General features: G+C 39.8%; 2 protein-coding genes across 13 annotated transcripts in view; one reads left to right on the top strand and one right to left on the bottom strand.

Moving 5' to 3' along the window:
• The window catches only part of PPTC7 (protein phosphatase targeting COQ7), a 22,986-nt gene extending 18,605 nt beyond the window's left edge, over positions 1-4,381 (top strand). For both annotated transcript variants that reach the window (XM_083514273.1, XM_083514272.1), the window contains exon 8: positions 1,060-4,381. In XM_083514273.1, coding sequence (XP_083370399.1) covers positions 1,060-1,118 — 59 coding nt within the window. In that variant the 3' untranslated portion in view covers positions 1,119-4,381. The remainder of the gene's footprint in view (positions 1-1,059) is intronic.
• RAD9B (RAD9 checkpoint clamp component B) lies at positions 2,792-18,089 on the bottom strand. Of its 11 annotated transcripts, XR_014528665.1 has the most exons (12): positions 17,650-18,062; positions 15,929-15,999; positions 14,926-15,075; positions 14,015-14,129; positions 13,111-13,210; positions 11,763-11,869; positions 10,032-10,138; positions 9,594-9,658; positions 8,970-9,092; positions 7,759-7,897; positions 4,611-6,100; positions 2,792-4,432 (listed from the first exon to the last, which is right to left on the bottom strand). XR_014528665.1 is itself a non-coding variant. In XM_083514358.1 (11 exons), exons 2-11 carry the CDS (start codon positions 15,958-15,960, stop codon positions 5,975-5,977), a joined length of 978 nt encoding a protein of 325 aa, XP_083370484.1. In that variant the 5' UTR covers positions 15,961-15,999; positions 18,071-18,089; the 3' UTR covers positions 2,792-5,974. The 11 variants fall into 11 exon arrangements, 10 of the variants coding, with proteins under 10 accessions (XP_083370484.1, XP_083370487.1, XP_083370492.1 ...); XM_083514358.1 differs by lacking the exon at positions 17,650-18,062 and adding an exon at positions 18,071-18,089 and having other exon boundaries at positions 2,792-6,100; positions 14,926-14,989; XM_083514361.1 differs by having other exon boundaries at positions 2,792-6,100; positions 17,862-18,062.
• Positions 18,090-18,130: the final 41 nt, after the last annotated feature.

Raw genomic sequence — 18,130 nt, 5'->3', positions numbered from 1 at the left:
GGTGGTGGTTTACAAAGAGTGAGATGACCTGTTCCCAGGTTTGCTGCTGACTTGCTGTATAATTTCGGTTTTCATCATGCAAGCCACTTTGCATACTTAACAAACCTGATTATTTTCCATAACTACTGCATATAAGCCAGCTATATTAGAGTCCAGGGGAAAAAAGGTTTTTAAATTTTCCGGCACGATTCAGTGAAGTACGTCGAAGGCAAGCACAAACATTTCTATTTAGAGCATCCGCTTTTAGATTTCCCTGGATAGCAACAGGGCACCTGTTGGAACTCGTGGCTCTTAACTTATGGTACTAAGTGTATCTGGAATATGGAAGGTGGTCAACTCTCCTTCGTTGGAGGTTTTAAAGCAGAGGTTAGATGGCCATCTGACGTGGATGCTTTAGTTGAGATTCCTGCATTGCAGGGGATTGGGCTAGATGAATCTCTATGATTCTATGTCTGCCAGACGTATGTGTTGGGTTTGCTGGAAAGTGCTTGCCCTCTGCTCTGCTTCGTGACCTGCTTTTAATGGCAGTTTCTTTGAAACCTGGAAGCAAGCTTATATTACTGATTATATTACTGATTCCTAAACAGGGTCAGGATAGATCCAACATTAAAAACTACAGACCAATCTCCCTACTCAATGTGGATTATAAAATTTTTGCAAATATATTGGCCAATAGGCTAAAGGTTTTATCTGAGTATATTCCAGGATTTCTGCCTGGAAGACATATGAAAGACAACATTAGAAATGTTGTGGACATTTTGGAAAAGTTAGAAGCAAGGAAGAGCTGTAAATCAACGTTAATGATTATTGATGCAGAGAAAGCCTTTGACAATGTTTCTTGGAGTTTTATGTTACATTATTTAGAGAGCATGGGGATAGGTCAGGATTTTTTAAATGGTATCAAAGCGATCTATCTAGAACAAAAAGCTAAAATTATTGTAAATAATGTGGTTTCAGAGGAAATTAGAATTGAGAAGGGAACCAGGCAAGGGTGCCCATGTTCCCCAGTTTCTTGGCCAATTTCTTCCAGTGAAACTATGTAAATGTCTTGCTTTGCAGGTGGAAAACCAGATGACATCACCGTCCTCCTTTCAATAGTAGCTGAATATACAGACTGACTGGCTGACAGCATAAACTTTTGACAACTGACTTGAGTGTTTCCTGCCGTTCCCTACTTCACACGGACTGTTTCCTGCTGGCAGGATGCCTTTCTCTGCAGCTGATCTCAGTGGCTCTTACATGTTACGTCCATTGCCTGTTTTAAAATGCAGTCGAGGTCTCTGTCATGAACCACTACTGGAGTACACTGGGGTGCATCTGCCAGCAAGAAATGAAGAATTTCAATACTTGAAGCTTGTCTTTTCAAACTTTAGTAGTAATTACTTCATAGTGGGGAGGGTGTGTGTGATTATGGTTATGAATCATGATTATGGCTCTGAAAGAAATAAGTAGAATTGGCTATTCATAATTCAGAACTAGATGTGCAGTTTGACACTGATAGAAAACCTCCATGAGGACAAACAAAATTGTTTTGTTAGATAAAAAGCCCATTTTAAATTTGAGAGGTCACAAATCATTCTGTAACTAGCATAGTTTGTTAAAACGATAGTTGAGACTTGTGTCGATACGAATTCTCTGGAGGCTTCCAAGTGCAGTGAGCCTCAAGATATATATGGTTTAGCGCAGGAGTTTTGTCTGTTACTAATTTGAAATACAAGATTAGTTCATGAACAGTATTGTGTGTCTATGAGAGAGAGAGAGAGAGAGAGAGAGTGTATATGTGTGAAGGTGCCTGTTATCATGCAGATGGAAATTTGGCATATCATTTATTTGCAAGGAGCCCTGTGCTGGCTGGATCTTTCTGTTAGAGAAAAAAATTTTCTATAGATATTTCAGTTGCACTAAAGTCTGAAGAAGCCAGGGTGTTGAGAGTTTGGAATGGCATGCTGCCTGAGCACGAATCATCTGATCTTGCTTTGTATGCCATAGGTAGCTAGGAATGATAGAGGCATTAAAGTGGACAGTCTTCTCTTTTGGGTTTGAGGAATTTGATGGTGTTTCAATGTATGTACTTCTGCTAGTGCTCCCACAGCAATTGAAGTTGCACACATGCAAAACGCTGAATGAGCAACATTTACATTTTAGTAGCTTGGTGTACAGGATTTCCAGAATGACCTTTAATGATGTTTACAGGTATCTAATAGCCATTTTGCAATATAGCATTTCCTTTCATTTACATCCACTCGATCTAGTTTATTCTTCAGTAGCTGCAATCTCCTCCCTCCTTTTTTTAAGCTCATGTAAAAACCAATCGCTATAAAGATATATATTGGTCAGTTTTTCATAACTTTTTTGCTAGTAGAAAAGTACTTAGAAATGAAAAGCCATGTTTTATATAGCAGTTGGGTAATGTGGATGTTTAGATTTTGAGCTTGGCCAGTAAAGCAACCTTTTTAAGATGAAAGGGTTTTTTTACTGCCAGGTTTGTTGTGTTAAAACTGTAAGATTGAGGTTACCTCAGCCTGTTTAAAATATTTTTTGTGGTTGTACTGTATATTTGCATAATTACGTCAAGCTTTTATTTATAATTATGTGACATGTACCATGTACATGTCACTATTTCAATGCATCCTACTTTTAACAGGCATTTCATTTACCATGAGAATGGGCAGAATCATTTGGAAGCTGTTTAAATTACTTTTTGTGAAATTGGCATCTTGATTTTTCTTAAAACATTCTTCTTTTTTGTCAAAATGCCTTAACCACTTAACTTAACAAAATGATTTTTCCCCCCCAGCATGGATACAGGGTGGAATAAAATGAAATAAAGAAAATCATAGTGCTATAATTCAGAAATGTGGCAAATAACTTTGCACAAATCATTTCAATCCCTTATGCTACTTTAGCTGAACAAGTTATAACTATCAATATTCAACTAGAAGGAATGTATTAATGCTGCAGTTCCAGACTTCTTTCCTGCTTTGCTAGAGGAGCAGCTATCCTTTCATTTGGACTTCCTTTGCATTTTTAATCACCAGTGTTTGCTATTGTTTATCAGAACAAGCCCTGATTAGTGATTGACTGGCCTCACCCACTTGCCCTTCCTTTTGGCCTTGGCCCTGACTTGGTGCCTCCATAGAGCAGGACAGTTTCCCTGCTTCATATTTCCTCTTCCTGCCTTTCTGCAACTACAAAGGATGACCCATCAATTAAACAAATGTGGAAAAGAAGGTGCTTCTTATGCCCAGATGGTCATGGCCTGGAGCCTTTTGCCACTGTTCTTGGATCTTGTTCTGAGTAGCAGAACTGTAACATCCGTTGGGATTGCTGGCCTTGCTTTGCTTAGAACAGTTTTTAGTCAAGCAGTATGTATAAAGCCATTTGTCTCTTCCAATGTTTTTTATGACGATCAAATTGAGTTTTTAAACTTTCAGATACTAAGTTCCCCCTTCCCCTCTCCAGACGCCAAAGACCAGTACAGTTTATAGCTTTTTGCCATCTGTTTTTAGAGCAATACTGTATTATAAAGAATTAATATTTCTATTACATGCTTGTCTTTTTTCCATTTTAAGATGTGCACTCAAACATATCTGAACCTAATTTCTTCCTATGAACTTAAGCTGTTTGCGCACAAATATCTTTTACAAAAGAAAAAGGCAGGACTCATGTACTTGTGAAAATAGCATTTACCAATCCTCAAAGCAGTAGTGTTTCCTAACAACTTGTTTAGTGTTTTGGTTTGGCACAGAGAAGACATTCCATTTTGTGTTTTCTTAAATCTGAAATGCATGGGTGGAGCCTGCGGAGATATTACCTGCAGAATTGCTTTATAAAGAATCTGAAAGAAATTACTTGGCATAGCATCAACCTGCTTCACCCAGTAATGCAGTTGCAGCTGCAGGGCTTGCTATACGGGAATGCCTGTAATTGTGTTACTGAGTTTGTTGATATGAAGGGCTAGGCTAATGTGAAATACCCATATTAATGAAGGAAACGTAAGTCCATGGCTTTCCCTCAATTTGCTATTTCCACAACAAGTGGGGAAAACCTTGAAAATTGGGACCAGATTGGATATAGACAAAACTGTCCATAGTAAAAGCAAGCAAAGATGAAGACACTGTGAATGGAATTACTCTTTGTAATGGATTGCTTTTCCATGGGAAGCCAGGCTAAATGTAGACACTGACTTTTTCTTTTATTTGACAAAGCTGATATAATGAGGATGCCTTCTTGTTAAATGAGACTATCATTACCTGTGCTTACCTAAAAGGCAATTATGTGAATTGGATGTTTGAAGTATATAATTTGTGCAAGAATAGTATCTGTAAATACATTTTAATGAACTGTAAAGATATTTAATAAATAAAGTATTTATACAATATGCATGTGTGCTTGGGCCCAGGGTCTTTTAACTCACCATCCCCACTACTGACTCAGCTCCCCCCCCCCCATTCTAGGGGAACTTTACTCAGTCTTCAGGTCATCTGAACAAGGTTAATAGTATTTTATGTTGTCCCATAATAATCTGTATTGTTTAATAGCATATGACTTCAGTTTTATTGCTTAAGGGGAAGAATTTATTTCATACTATCCAAGTTGGAAATAGGTGCAAAACAATAACACCTGGATTTTCTATTATTGCATGCAGTGCATAGACTTCAAACAACTGTCCCTCAAATCCTGCAATAATATGGGCTGTCCTTTCAAATGCAGAAGTCAAAACAGAAAATATTGACAAACAATCCATAAGGAATTCCTCTTGCATAAGTTCAACCACAATAAAATGGAATCTCATTGTAACACATTTGTGTCCTTGTACAAGTTCTGCTCATTTTGGGGCTTGTGAAGGACAAGTTGCAGGTGGTTATGCAGCTGGTGATTTCTTAAGGTGAGATGCAAAGGAAGCCACTGAGCAATAAGCACTGATAGAAAAACCTTACATAATGGGGAAGGCAAAGAACCAAATATTTTTACTGCAAAAAGCAAAAAGAGTTTGAGGGTTTGGGGCATGTAGTAAACAAATATGCTAGAGAAATGACCTGAATTTGCTACTTGAACTAGTTGGACTGTTTTTCAGTACAGTGAAATTTCAACAGCAGTTCAGTTCCCATTGTCCTTCACTGTGGGAGTTGAAAGAAAGTGAATCTTAAAGAAAAGCAGACTATGGAGCCGTGTGACTAGTTGCTCTTTGTTAGGTTGCTGTGGGTAACTGCCTGTTACCAGGGCTGAAACGGCCAAATGCATTCTGACTTCACTGCTCTGAAAGGAGTATTGCTGTGACACAACACATGCTTATAAAATGAGGGAGGCTTCTAAGGCATTTAAATTTACTGGCATAATATACTATAAACAATTCAACACTACTGAGATGTTTTTCTAATAGACTTGAGCTAAAACCAGTTTATTGCTAGTTAATCTTGCACAATTTCGTTTAGAAGGAGCAGGAGAATAAAACTGGATGTATGCCATTTTTGCAACCAGTCATTTGTCTTAAGTTCTCCTGTGTCATAAATCAATCAAACATCAACATTAATGCAATAGGTGTGTGTACTAACTGGCTTTGGTTCCCTCTGATATGCTTGGCTTAACTGAGAACTAAATCTCATAAAATTACAATTGTGATAACTTGAAGAAAAATTCATCCAAAAGCTTCTAGTTTTTTAAAAAAATACAGGCATTTTAAGTGCGTTCAATGCATGCATGACCATGCAAACGTACATTGTCACAACCCAGAAGTGGCTGGAAAGGGGGAATGGTGGTGGAGCGGGCTTACATGCACTCCACAGACACGTGGGGGGGGGGTCAGGAACATAACCCCCGTGCAAAACTGCCATCGCCTGCATTATGAAACGGTGGACTACAACAGAGTACACAAAAACACCTAAAATGAGCAGAAGCTCAGCTTGCCTGAACGCTGAACATACACACATTCCTTGGCGACCATCGGAGTTGGCAGATTGATACTTTGTCACTACTAAAAAGTTGGGGAGAGTTGTTCATTGCTAAAATCTTCTGTGTCGCTTGCTGTTGCCAAAGTGTGGAATACACGAGTTATATCTTGTTCCTTGGATGAAACTGCCCCAAAGAAGAGGGAATGGAACTAGAAAAGGCAATAAAGGAAGTTAACTGCATTGCATCAGCCCAAACCCTTGAAATACTGCACATATATATTAGGGCCAAATGAGATGTGATGGCAGCAGAGCTGAATCTCTAAAGTGGGAAGAGTGGCATGTCTTTAAGATACGGCAGGAGCTGGCAACAAGTTAAACCCTTAATATGCCCGAAATTCTTTCAATATAACTTACTAATTCCATCTAGCTGTATGGGAGGGAGAGACTTCTGTGAACTGTTTCCATTCAAGTTGGTTATTACAAGAACTATGTAACATTAAAAAACTAGTGTCTGCATTTGCTCATTTTTCTCTTCCATCCACATCCCTTTTTCCCTTTATGTTGGTGGGCCTGAGCAGAATGAATTGTCTTTTCATCAGTCTTATGTAAGCCCCTCTAGGAATAGTGGGGTTAAAATGCTTTAAATTATAGACTTCTTTTCTCCCATTTTTTTTCTGGTGAGATTCCACAACTGGAAATAATATCCACTGGAATAAATAAGGGTGGGGTTTTTTGGGGGGGAGAGGGAGGGCAGAAAGGTTCAGCTCTTCCACTCAGCCTCAATTTATCAGCCTGCACTCTAGAGATGTGGCATGCCCCATATTTGGTTGTTCTTCTGTCATGTTCGTTTTAGCATTAATGTATACAAATTTTGACCAAGATCCAAAAAGCTACAAGAAGTTCCATGTGTCTGGGCATCCTTTTACTCAGCCCCTCATACCACATGCTATGCTGCCTTTAAAAACAGGTGTGACGTATGTATATGGTTGGGGTCTGTGTGAAGGAACAGTTGACTCCCATGAAGTATCTAAAAGTACCCTTTTCAATACCAACCTTTTATTTGCTACCAAAATGGCTGGGTGTAGGAAGAGTCTGCTGAATTCCAAGTAGGTATAAGTTATTTTTCCTCAATGTAAACAAAAAAGTTAAGCAGCTTAAGGCTTATGGAATAGATAATCTTCCATTATAAACTACAGTTGCTCTTGGGAGGAACAAAATACTGTTTCACGCAGTAATCAATGGGCCCTCTACTATTCAGCTGTTCATCCTACATATCCTGCATATTTTGAAAAGTGGTTTGTGCACCTGTCTCTTTTCTATAGGCTTGGCACATCTTGAGATACCATTGCCAAACTCTGCACCAGGGTTCCTGAACTGGGGGCAGCTGTCTTCCATCAATGCTGGATGCCACTTGATTCATGATGGCAGACCAAAATGTCACTTTAGTGTAACTTACCCCATTTTGGGGCATAGGTCTGGTCACTTCTCAAAATATAATTGCCAAATTCAGCATGACTGTTTCCCAGGTGGGGGGCAGCAGTCTTTGTTGGCATTTAAATGCAGGACACCATTTTGAATCAAGATGATGGACCAAAACATGACCTCACCTGATTTTTGGAGTGAAAACACAAATTACACTATCCATTTAAAAACCGCAATACTTTGGGGTTTCTAAAAATTCCCAGGCAGCAGCAGGCACTGCTTGCTAGTAATGGAATAAATTTGCATAGGGTGGAACACTTCTGAATGGAGCACTACAAACATATCAAATTACCAATTTAATCCCAACAGAAATGTTGTTTTCCTTTTTGGGAGTGTCAAGCTGACTTCACTTTTATAAACCATTTCTATATGTCTTCAGCTTTACCTTATAATCCAAATCAGGTGGCACTGCTTCTTCCTCCATAATGGTGAAGCCATTTGCTGTAGTTGTGGTTGTTTCTGTCTTGCTAGTCTTTCTGCTGGAGATTACGGGGTCTTTATTGCTCCTCTTTAGTGCAGGGTTCCTAAAATGCCACAGAATTGAAAGAGTTATGTGCCTTTCCATTCCAGCAAAACAGCTACTCTCTGCAGCATTTGTGACCAGGACCTTTGTCAAGGTGGATCTCATACTGTTTTTGTCAGGCCTCTTCCACTGCTGCCTATTTTTTGCAGCAGTGGAGGATACCCTTAATGTTATGATATGTACCCTTCTCTGGGGCAGAAATAGTACCTCGGGTTAAGAACTTTGCTTCAAGATGAGAACAGAAATCGTGCTCTGGTGGCGCGGCAGCAGCAGGAGGCCCCATTAGCTAAAGTGGTGCTTCAGGTTAAGAACGGACCTCCGGAACAAATTAAGTACTTAACCTGAGGTACCACTGTACAGCCACATACTGCAGTAACAATAATAAAACTAGCATCCACTGCATGGCAGTACTATACCAACTGGTGTAAAACTTAGGACTAACAACAGAAATTAACAGGCAAAAAACTATTTCCTCTAAAATAATTCTGTCCTTCAAACTTGAAATGGTTCCATAATTTCCCCTAACCCAGTTTCCATGGGTCAGCAAATCTTAACTGTGAGCAAATGCAAAAGCACAAGCTGTATCCTCTCCTGAATTTAAAGAGACCTCACCTGGCTTCATCTGAAGGCCAAATGACTCATGACTTTCCATGCCTCTTTGCATCATAACCAGCAGAATTTATTTTAAAGAATATGCTTTGCATCAGTTGGAGGAGCTGATAATCCATGCAATTAGAGAAGGTGCAGGGGAGAGTTCAACCCTTTCTACCTAGGCTGAGGAAAATCCCTCAACTATAGCTAGTAATTGCTGGGCGGGACACACCATTGGTGCCCAAGGGGAATTCCCCTCCCACCACAATGCAACTGCCAGCTTTAGAACTGGGATTTTCCTCAGGACCACATCAGAGGAATTCCTCCTCCACACCTACTTTGATTCTGTGAATTATCACAGATGGAAATGATATTTATTTTTATTTATTTATTTTAAACCCAAAGACTAAGGTAACATCAACTGTAGTTTGGTCTTGAAGTCTAGCATTTTGCAAGCATTAAGTTATTTAAAAATCAATTACCTTTTCTGGCATTGCGAAAGCAAAGGCGATTCATGAGACGGTGTCCTGCCTTCAGTATCTGCTAAGGTAGCCAAAACAAAACTGGCTTCTATGAGCATATCCTCAATGCTGAAAACAACTGGCCTATATATGTAAGAATAAGGTTGAGCTGAGAGCTACAGGCACATATAAGAATAGGTTGCATATCCAGAAAAGTGAGGTGGCTACTGATACTGTCCTCTGCTCTTAAAAAGAGTTACTAAAATATTATTTGGCTTTGTCTTGTAGCATTACAGAACACAGTTAATATCCCCCCCAACCCCCCCCCCCCAATGAGCTTAAGCACTCTTAGCTGTGTGTTAGATTCTGGGACATGTTTATGTTGTCATATGATGAGCACAATTTATATTCCATAACTTCGATATAAATTTGGTTGTGCATTTATGTGTGAAATGCATGTTCACTGCTAGTTTAACAAGTTTAAGCAATCTTAATTTATTTTATTTATTTATTTATTTTGATTTATTACGGTCCAGAGACCCAACAAATTCTGCAATCTTAATTACTGTACAAGAGTAGCGATTACGGAAGTTCAAAGGAAAGATGATACTAAAATGCTATATACCAAAGTACCCATCAACTTACTTTCCAGAAACATCAAGATGAATAGAGACTGGAGCAGTGATGGCTTCTGCAAAAGTCAGAAGTCCCTAAATGCAAGTGAAAGATGTCAATTAGCTCAAATATGACACGCTATGGAGCATTAGATTATCGTTTTACATTTGTGTTGCAATGTAGCTAGCTATTTTTTTTATTACTTGACCATGGGCAACTTGGAGGCTTCCAGCTGACCAATGACAGCAATAGGATGTTAGATTACAAGGATGCTTGGTCTGATCCAGAAGGACTGTTATGCCTACTGTGCTTAGAGATGCCAGTGTTTGACAGTCATTTCCCCATTATTTCACCACCCGCTATGCCCTTCAGCAAACCACCTAAACAAGACTTTGAAGCAGGTGCCCATGGAAGAGCATAACTGTGTAATATTGAGATACATCAAGGAAATATAATTAGCAATATTACCCTTAGCTCTTTAAGGCAAAATGTGACTTCAGTGTCTACTCCAACCTGAAAGTATTCAAATTCTTCTGGATTGATATGTATCTCAGTGTGCATTGCCTTTGCAAAATCTGTTCAAAATCATGACAATGGCAGAAATTAAAAACAATGGAGCCCCAACCATAACAAATGTATCCAAGCCTTTGACAATTGAACATTGGTCATTTATAGCGAATATTCGTTCTGATCCAATGTAAGAGAGACATCCAGATACTGGGTGACCTCCTCCTCCTGTTCCCTACCTCCATGGCAGAGCCATGTGATGTGACTTTTAAGACCTAGGCTGGCTCGGCAGGCTTTGCCCCATGACTGAACCAATAACAGTGAGTAAAGACACTGAAGGAAAAAATGTTAAAGAAACAGAAAATGGGAGCCTCCTATGAGAAGACCTGGCACAGATGGGTGATCGTAACAGAAGTCATTATGTGACCATTTTTACACAGCAAAGCAACCTAAAGGAAGGTTGTAGCTGGATGCCTCCCTCATCCTGGACCAGATGCAACAGTTGCAGAAAGTGACCAATGTTCCATTCTCTGTCCAGTGAGAGGGAAACATCCCAATATGGGACTTAACCAATCCTACCTCCTCTTGCAAGAGGGCTAAAGGCAGCTGTTAGTTAAGGGCAGCACCTTTTTTCCTAGGAAAAAAGGTGCCAGAACTGCCCCCTCAGTGCTCCTCCCTCACTTGTGCACCCCACTGCATGCCCTGCAAGCCCTTCCGCAGTGAGCTGTTGCTGTGCTCATATTTTTCTTGTCTTCAAGCAGGTGGCACTGATTGTAACAATGATTTCCAGAGTAGCCACCCTGTTCACCTGCGGCACCACATGTTGTTGGTGGCAGAGGCTGTGAGCCATGGGAGAAACGGCCACCACAAACAAGCCTCTGTCCACAAAAAGCATCAAATTGAAGCCAGACTGAGGACACTAATGGACGGTGAGGAGGAGGGTTACCTTTTTCTCCCTTGAAAGGTACATAGAAAGTCTCTCTTCCTACTTCCTCCTTGAGCTCTTTCTCATTACCTCTTTCAGATATTTTCAAAGCTCAAATTAATTCTACTTCCAGTATTTACCCTTTGGAAAAGCAAAGTGTGTACACTGGTGCACTTTCTTTCTGTGGGGCGGGGGGATGGGGGGGAGTGGGGATTGAGAAATAGCCAGACAGAGGGGATAGCAACCGCGGCATTTGCTCCAAATGTGCCTACGGATCTAAAAAGGTTGACAAACCCCATATAGATAATACATTTATGCCAGCCAGGCAGATATTTCAAAATTGACTCCTTTTTTAGTATACGCGAGCAGAAATAATAGGTTATAACTTTGCTGAAACAGCCTAATGTGGGGAATGTTGATATATTATCAATTTCTGGCATTAATTGACTTCCAGTTCTTACTTATTGCTTATTAATTGTTTATAAATAAACAGGAACACAGAATGCAATCACAACTTCACAGATCCTTACTGGGGTTTTTTAAAAGTTACCCTTTCTTCTGTTATTCTGGCATGTTACTGTATAAAATTCTGATGGTTACATTAAAAAATACCAACATATTTCTTTGCCATGACTGCTAAATAATAGTTTTAGGTCATATAATGTACAATACACTTTTCCTGAGAAAACATTATTGTAGTCTGAACATTCTTAATTATCACTTTATTGACTTGTTTCTTAACCATACAATGAAAGTTCAATTCTTACCCATTTCCTCATCAGTGTAAGTCTTGAAACAAACTTTTACTGGAGTTACAGCTACAGTTACTTCATTTTGACAGGTTGGAAAATGAATCAGTATATCAGACAGCTGCCTGAGAAGTTTAAAAGGGTAATAGTGTTTCATATTACAAACAGCTATCTATGCTTCTCATGAGTAATAAAAATTGGCAGCTCAGTCTCACTTAATCCATAGCATATTGATATTCCCTTTATCTAACTTTGGCTTATTTCCTTGTTCAATCTGTTCTCTTGAGATTGGGGAATCACAATAGTGCTTAAGGCAGGAATGGAGAATCTAAGGGCCTCCAGATATTGTTTGTCTATTTGTCTATATCTATATTTTAAAGATTGTGAAACTCCCTTTCACAGGAGGCTAGGCTGGCCCTGTCAGTTTTCCTTTAGCCTGCAGGCAAACACAGGCCTTTGACCACTAACTGACTGTTATGTACTGAAGTTCTCACCCTGGGCCAGCAGGGGGATGCTGTAGATAGTTATGCAAATAAGTTCTTGAAAGTGACGTTCAGTGATTGGATAGTTTTAGAAAGTTGTTACAGTAACGTTGTACTGGAGCTCTATATAAGCAGGCTGGCTGAACCCTTCAGTTCAGTTCTGTCCTGGCCTGTGAATAAACAAGAGCTGTTTGAAGAATCGCTGTGTCGTCTGATATGTTCACCCACAACTTAACACTGACTATTATGGAATAGTTTTCTGTGGTTTGGTATTGTACTTTTTGTGTATGGGCACTTTTAAATAGTTTTAAGTGCTTTCAGTACTTTTTAAAAAGAGGGTTACTCAGTGCTTTTTTTCTAGAAGAAGTGCCACACTTAACAACAACAACAAAAAGGTGCTGAAACTGCATACCCTTGAGTACCCCCTGAAAAAAGCACTGGGGTTACTTATGTATTAGTTAAAATTTTTTTAAAAAATTCCTTCCAGTAGCACCTTAGAGACCAACTAAGTTTGTTATTGTTATTGGTATGAGCTTTCGTGTGCATGCACACTGTCTGTCTGTTTGCTCATTCTCTATGAACACGAGTCAGCTCTTGAGATATCATCACCTAATGTGGCATGAGGGTTTCTGAGGTGGAGGTGGCACTCTCTGTCAATGTTTGGATGCTAGCTGCCATTTTGAATCAAGATAGCAGACCAAAACATGACTTGGATTGAATTCGTCTGAATTTTGGTGTAACTGGTCCAAACTCACAAACTGCACCATCCATTTTCGAAATCACAACATCATTTAGCTTTTAAAAATACTTGGGCAGCACCAGGCACTCATCACTAGTAATATATTTTAAAATTAGGTGTGCTGGTAGTATGTTAACTCTATTACCTTGACTGAATCTTCATTGCATTGGGGCACAAATGCTTTGCAAACACAGCTTGCAAAGGTTCACATTCTTGAAAAGCTAAGTTATGAGTTTTCACAACACCTGAGGAGAGAAGATAAGGATGGAAATGAGCAAGCCTGCATATTAGCATTGTAAATCTCCAACAGTTTGACCTCACTCCTGAAGGCGCACTCTTCCACTGGATGCCAACCAATAGTGCCCTCTGGTGGGCACTGAGAGCTCAACATCTTTTTAATAAAAAGTATGTGTAAGGTTCTTGTTGGAGTTAAGAAACAGTATTAGTTTAACTAGGCCATTTTGTTACATAGTGTATCTCTAACAACAATTATTAATGCAATAACGGAAGCACATTATCTTTTTTCTACAGTGTGGAAAAGATTCATTAGACATACCTCTATAAGATGTCCCCTATTTTGGGGGACTCCGATTTAAGAAAATGGGGCAAGATCTATCAGTGTATAAGACGCCCCCCCCCCCAATTCTGGACTTTATTTTTAAGGGGGAAAACCTAGTCTAATACCGGAAAAATACGGTATTTCCAGAGGTACAGCCATTTTAGTCTATTGCAGTAAAACGTTTTACAGCTAAAATGTTTTAAGGCTGCTAATGAATTTATTTTGGCATGAGCTTTGATGGACTTGAGTACACATATTTTTATTGCTTACTTTATTAATTTATTTGTGCTGGAACCTGAAAACTTATTCTGCGGATATCAGGTGCTGTTTTGCAAAGTTCCAGGTCTAAGAAATGCAAGTCCAAAGTCTGTCAGAAAACAGAACTAAGTTGTGTTATTGTTTGGATCCTGACCTAGATTTATTTATTTTTTAAAAAACTTGCCTTTCAGCCCATAAGACTTAAAACATAATGTGCCAACTACTGACCTACCATGTTTGCAGAAAAGCTGAAAAACAACATGGCAGTCATTAAAGTTTGTATAGATGTTGCATTTCTCTATGTTCCTTTCCACTGTATGTAAGCACCGAAATATAGGCAGGACAGCCTGAAATTTTTTAAAAAGAAATAATTAATGCAGAGATCAGAGCAAAACTAGCCCTTAAGAACAAGATTATATATGGTAAAAAGTTTGGCTACTAGCATTTAAATAAACAGGATTAAATAAAAATTCATTAGGAAGTACATAAGGAAGACCTAGATAGATGTGCTAGTTTTGGATAGCACTGTTTGTTATTATTGTGTGCTAATAATGTTGGGGAACAAAATACATTTTTCAAACATTCTAGCAGGTTCAATAGAAACAATTTATTACTGGAAGAAAAACTACATGTAGTTCAAAAACTATTTTTAGTGGAAAGTTGTGTTTTGTCAAGTGGGACGCGGGTGGCGCTGTGGGTAAAACGTCAGTGCCTAGGACTTGCCGATCGCATGGTCAGTGGTTCGAATCCCCGCAGCGAGGTGAGCTCCCGTCTTTCAGTCCCAGCTCCTGCCCACCTAGCAGTTCGAAAGAACCCCTAAGTGCAAGTAGATAAATAGGTACTGCTTTATAGTGGGAAGGTAAACGGCGTTTCCGTGTGCTGCGCTGGTGCTGGCTCGCCAGAGCAGCTTCGTCACGCTAGCCACGTGACCCGGAAGTGTCTCTGGACAGTGCTGGCCCCCGGCCTCTTAAGTGAGATGGGCGCACAACCCTAGAGTCGGACACGACTGGCCCGTACGGCCAGGGGTACCTTTACCTTTACCTTGTGTTTTGTCAAATCCCACCAACACACCACAATACAGAAAATAGAACTGTGGTTTTTTGGTGTAAAATGGTATAGATTTTCTCATCCTCTGAGACTTACCTTTATTACTAATTTGTATGCAAGGTGTGTGTGGTTTTTATTCAAACCCAATTCAGGCGTATTTCTACAGGAATAGTGATGAAAGAAGATGGATGAAAAAAAGACACAGGCATAAGCTGACTGAGAAGAATTCACCGACCTGAGGGAAAGCTATGAATAGACAAAATCAGCATGAAACCACAACTTGAAATAACAAACAAACAAAACATTTATCCTATGGTAGTATTTAGGGCATTAGGTGTTATTGTTATTAAAAAAACTCTTAAGCATCTAAAATTTTCTAGACACTGCAGATACTGAGGAGCCTTTGCATCCGTAGATCTTTGTAGCTATGCGTATATATATGATATGTGTAAGTTTGCACTTAATAATAATTTTAAACACCATTAAATAATATTTAATTTTTATTTATTATCATTATTTGTATATGTATATGCAATTTGTATATGTAGATAATAAACACCATGCTTTTAACCTTGCTACCCCTTACACCTGGAATTTACTGACACAACAGGTGTGTGATGCCGCTTCTCATACTTCAAATATCTACTCAAACCCATCTTTTTTCTCTTTGTACCCTACATAGCAATCCTCCTGGAATTCCTCCTGGCTATTGCTATTCCTAGGATGCCTTGGCAGGAGGATCCCTGGCTCTAAAGATGTTTCAAAATATGCTATATTTTTTTGGGGGGGGGGGGAGATATTTAGTCATGCTGGCCACATGACCCAGAAGCTGCTCCCTCAGCCAATAAAGCGAGATGAGTGCCGCAACCCCAGAGTCGGCCACAACTGGACCTAATGGTCCAGTTACTATTTTATTCTTTTATTCCATTGTGCTGTATTGTGTTGTATTTTCTCAGTTTAAGTTGTTATACTGTATATACACACTGTATTTCCTGTTTTGTAAACTATTTTGTAACTGTCTTAAGTGGTATATAAATATATTAAATAAATAAGTTTAATTCCATATTCATTTTTTTCTAAATTTTGAATGTTTACTTACTCCTTTTTCAGTAGGATCAAACCAAAATTCATCACTGATACGTGCTATGGCATGTATGGCCCTTCCAAATACTGTAGATGAGATTTCAAAAGATGCATTAGTGTTTTCACATTTCAATATGCAATGCAATCTTACATGTGTTGGTTCAGAAGTAGACCCAACTGGGTACTGTAAGTAGACATACTGACTTGCTGGGAATAAGTCACTTTGAGCAAAACAGGACTTACTTCTGAATTGATCATTAGCTATATAAGAAACCCAAAATAAATTAGGGTCATTAAGAGAAAGCACCTGAATCAGAAACAAACAAAAAGGAGAAAAACAGGGATTTATACCCAATTGTGTGCTATTATGGAGCAGGAGTGAGAAACACTCATTTTCCCATTAGAACTCTTAATGAAAGCATTCGGCCTGTTCATTTTAATTCCCAGCATGTGCATCCTTTATAAGCTTGCCCTCCCATACTCTACAAAGTCAGGAAACTGAAATATTGGTGTCAACAACTGAGGTGATAATTAAAAGGCTGGAATTTTGATTGCAAATTCAAGAATAGGAGGTAGCTTTTGGAGCAGAAAGATGTGAGCATCTACAACCAATATTTAAACAGGCTCCAGGACCTTCCTCTGCAGCCCCATTTTTTTGATTCAAAATGGAAGTTTAATTACCACTTCACAGCAGGGGCATCCATCTCATAATTTGTACTGATTTGTTAGTCCCTGCGACACGACTGAGGTCATTTGTGTCTATTTACTTAATTTCTCGCCACTACTAGTATCATTTAAAGCTTCAATTGACATGGCTCAAGACGCTTTTACAAATGCTTTCGTGTGATTAACTCTTGGCTCAACCTGATACATAGCAATGGTATACTATGTATCCAAAATATAGTAACATGGCAAAATATGTTATGTATATGTGTTTGTGTGTTGGTTAGTTGTTGGCAACTGGCTATTTTCGCAGCATCTTTAGCATAACCAAAGTGACTTTCCCAGGGAGGGGAGTCCCTAAATGGCCAAAGACTTGAGACAGTATATAAAATAAGTATTTTAACACCAATGGCTTGATGTAGATGTCGGCCTCTACCTATGACATATGAATATACGCACGAGTAAAATTCAGCACCTGCGACAAATGCCACACAATAGGCAATGCAAAAAAAAAGCATATATTGGAAAGAAATACTGTAGTAAGAGCAAATGACTAGCTGGTTGTATTTCAGTCCCTTCTTTCTACTCAGGGGCTCTATGGCAAATTTTAAGAAAATAAATATTGAACACCGTAACTGACGCAGTATGAGGTGATTTGAAATTGACTTTCTGTAAACAAGAGATGCTCTCTAAAAATGTACAAAACCAAACTACTGCGTAAATGAAAAGTGCCTCAAAGGGTTTGTGGCTTATGCTCCTATTATTCTCTGTCTGCCTTGTGCGGTTTTTAATACGTTGGACTTTACATTTCAGGAGCGGTATTATTCATAATTGCCTCAGCTGGAAACTCTACACCCATTTTAGGGCGGGGGTGGGGGAACTCGGCTAAACTTTTATTTTATTTTGTTTTTCGCATCTAAGCAGCTGAAGGATCCAAAAGCGGAAACGTGGAAGAATAGCGTGGGATTTAATCGACATTGTTTCGTGAGGCACGCGGGAAAAGAGTCTGAGGGACCCAAAATGATAACTATTGTTAACGTTCGCAATTTCTGTCACCATCCGGGGCGGCGCTACCTCGAACACCCGCAGCCCCGAAGCCGCACTTCATGGCGAGGCGACGGCGGCGACCGCAAAAAGCGGAGCAAAAGCGCCTTTCCCCTCAGCGGCGGCAGCGGCGCCTCAGGAGCCGCCCGCAAAAAAGGCGGGAAAACCACTCTGAGGGAAAACGGAGCCAGAAAAAAACGGGGAAGGCGTAGAGGTCACGAGGTGGGCGACAGCCATCTCACTTCCGGCTCTCATTCCGACGACGACGCAGCTGCCCACTCCGCCTCTTAGATAGTGCCCTCCGGCCCACCTTCTACTTTCGCATTGGCAGGTGCGCAACCGGGAACCGAAAGTGTCTATCGGTCCTCTTTGCGGAACCTGCCTCCCTTTGGCCTCGCCAGCGCCCGGATGTAGGACCTCCCGCCTTCTCTTTCTCCCCCCCCCCGCCCACCTTTGCCCTTTTTTGATTCGGAAACGAGCGGGCCCCGCCTCTTCAGCTCTGATTGGCAGG

This window comes from Podarcis liolepis (assembly GCF_965112155.1).
Source record: "Podarcis liolepis genome assembly, chromosome: 7".
Taxonomy (NCBI): domain Eukaryota; kingdom Metazoa; phylum Chordata; class Lepidosauria; order Squamata; family Lacertidae; genus Podarcis; species Podarcis liolepis.
Note: the sequence above shows the minus strand (reverse complement) of the source record. Positions and strands in the feature narration are given on the sequence as shown.

Excerpts from the sequence above, each read along its gene's own strand:
- RAD9B (XM_083514357.1), bottom strand. The coding sequence starts at position 17,683 with ATGAAGTGCGGCTTCGGGGCTGCGGGTGTTCGAGGTAGCGCCGCCCCG. Across the intron at positions 13,211-14,014 it reads TCAGCTTTTCTGCAAACATG|GTGTTGTGAAAACTCATAAC; the intron begins GTAGGTCAGTAG and ends TTCTCTCCTCAG. Across the intron at positions 7,898-8,969 it reads CTTTCGCAATGCCAGAAAAG|GAACCCTGCACTAAAGAGGA; the intron begins GTAATTGATTTT and ends GTGGCATTTTAG.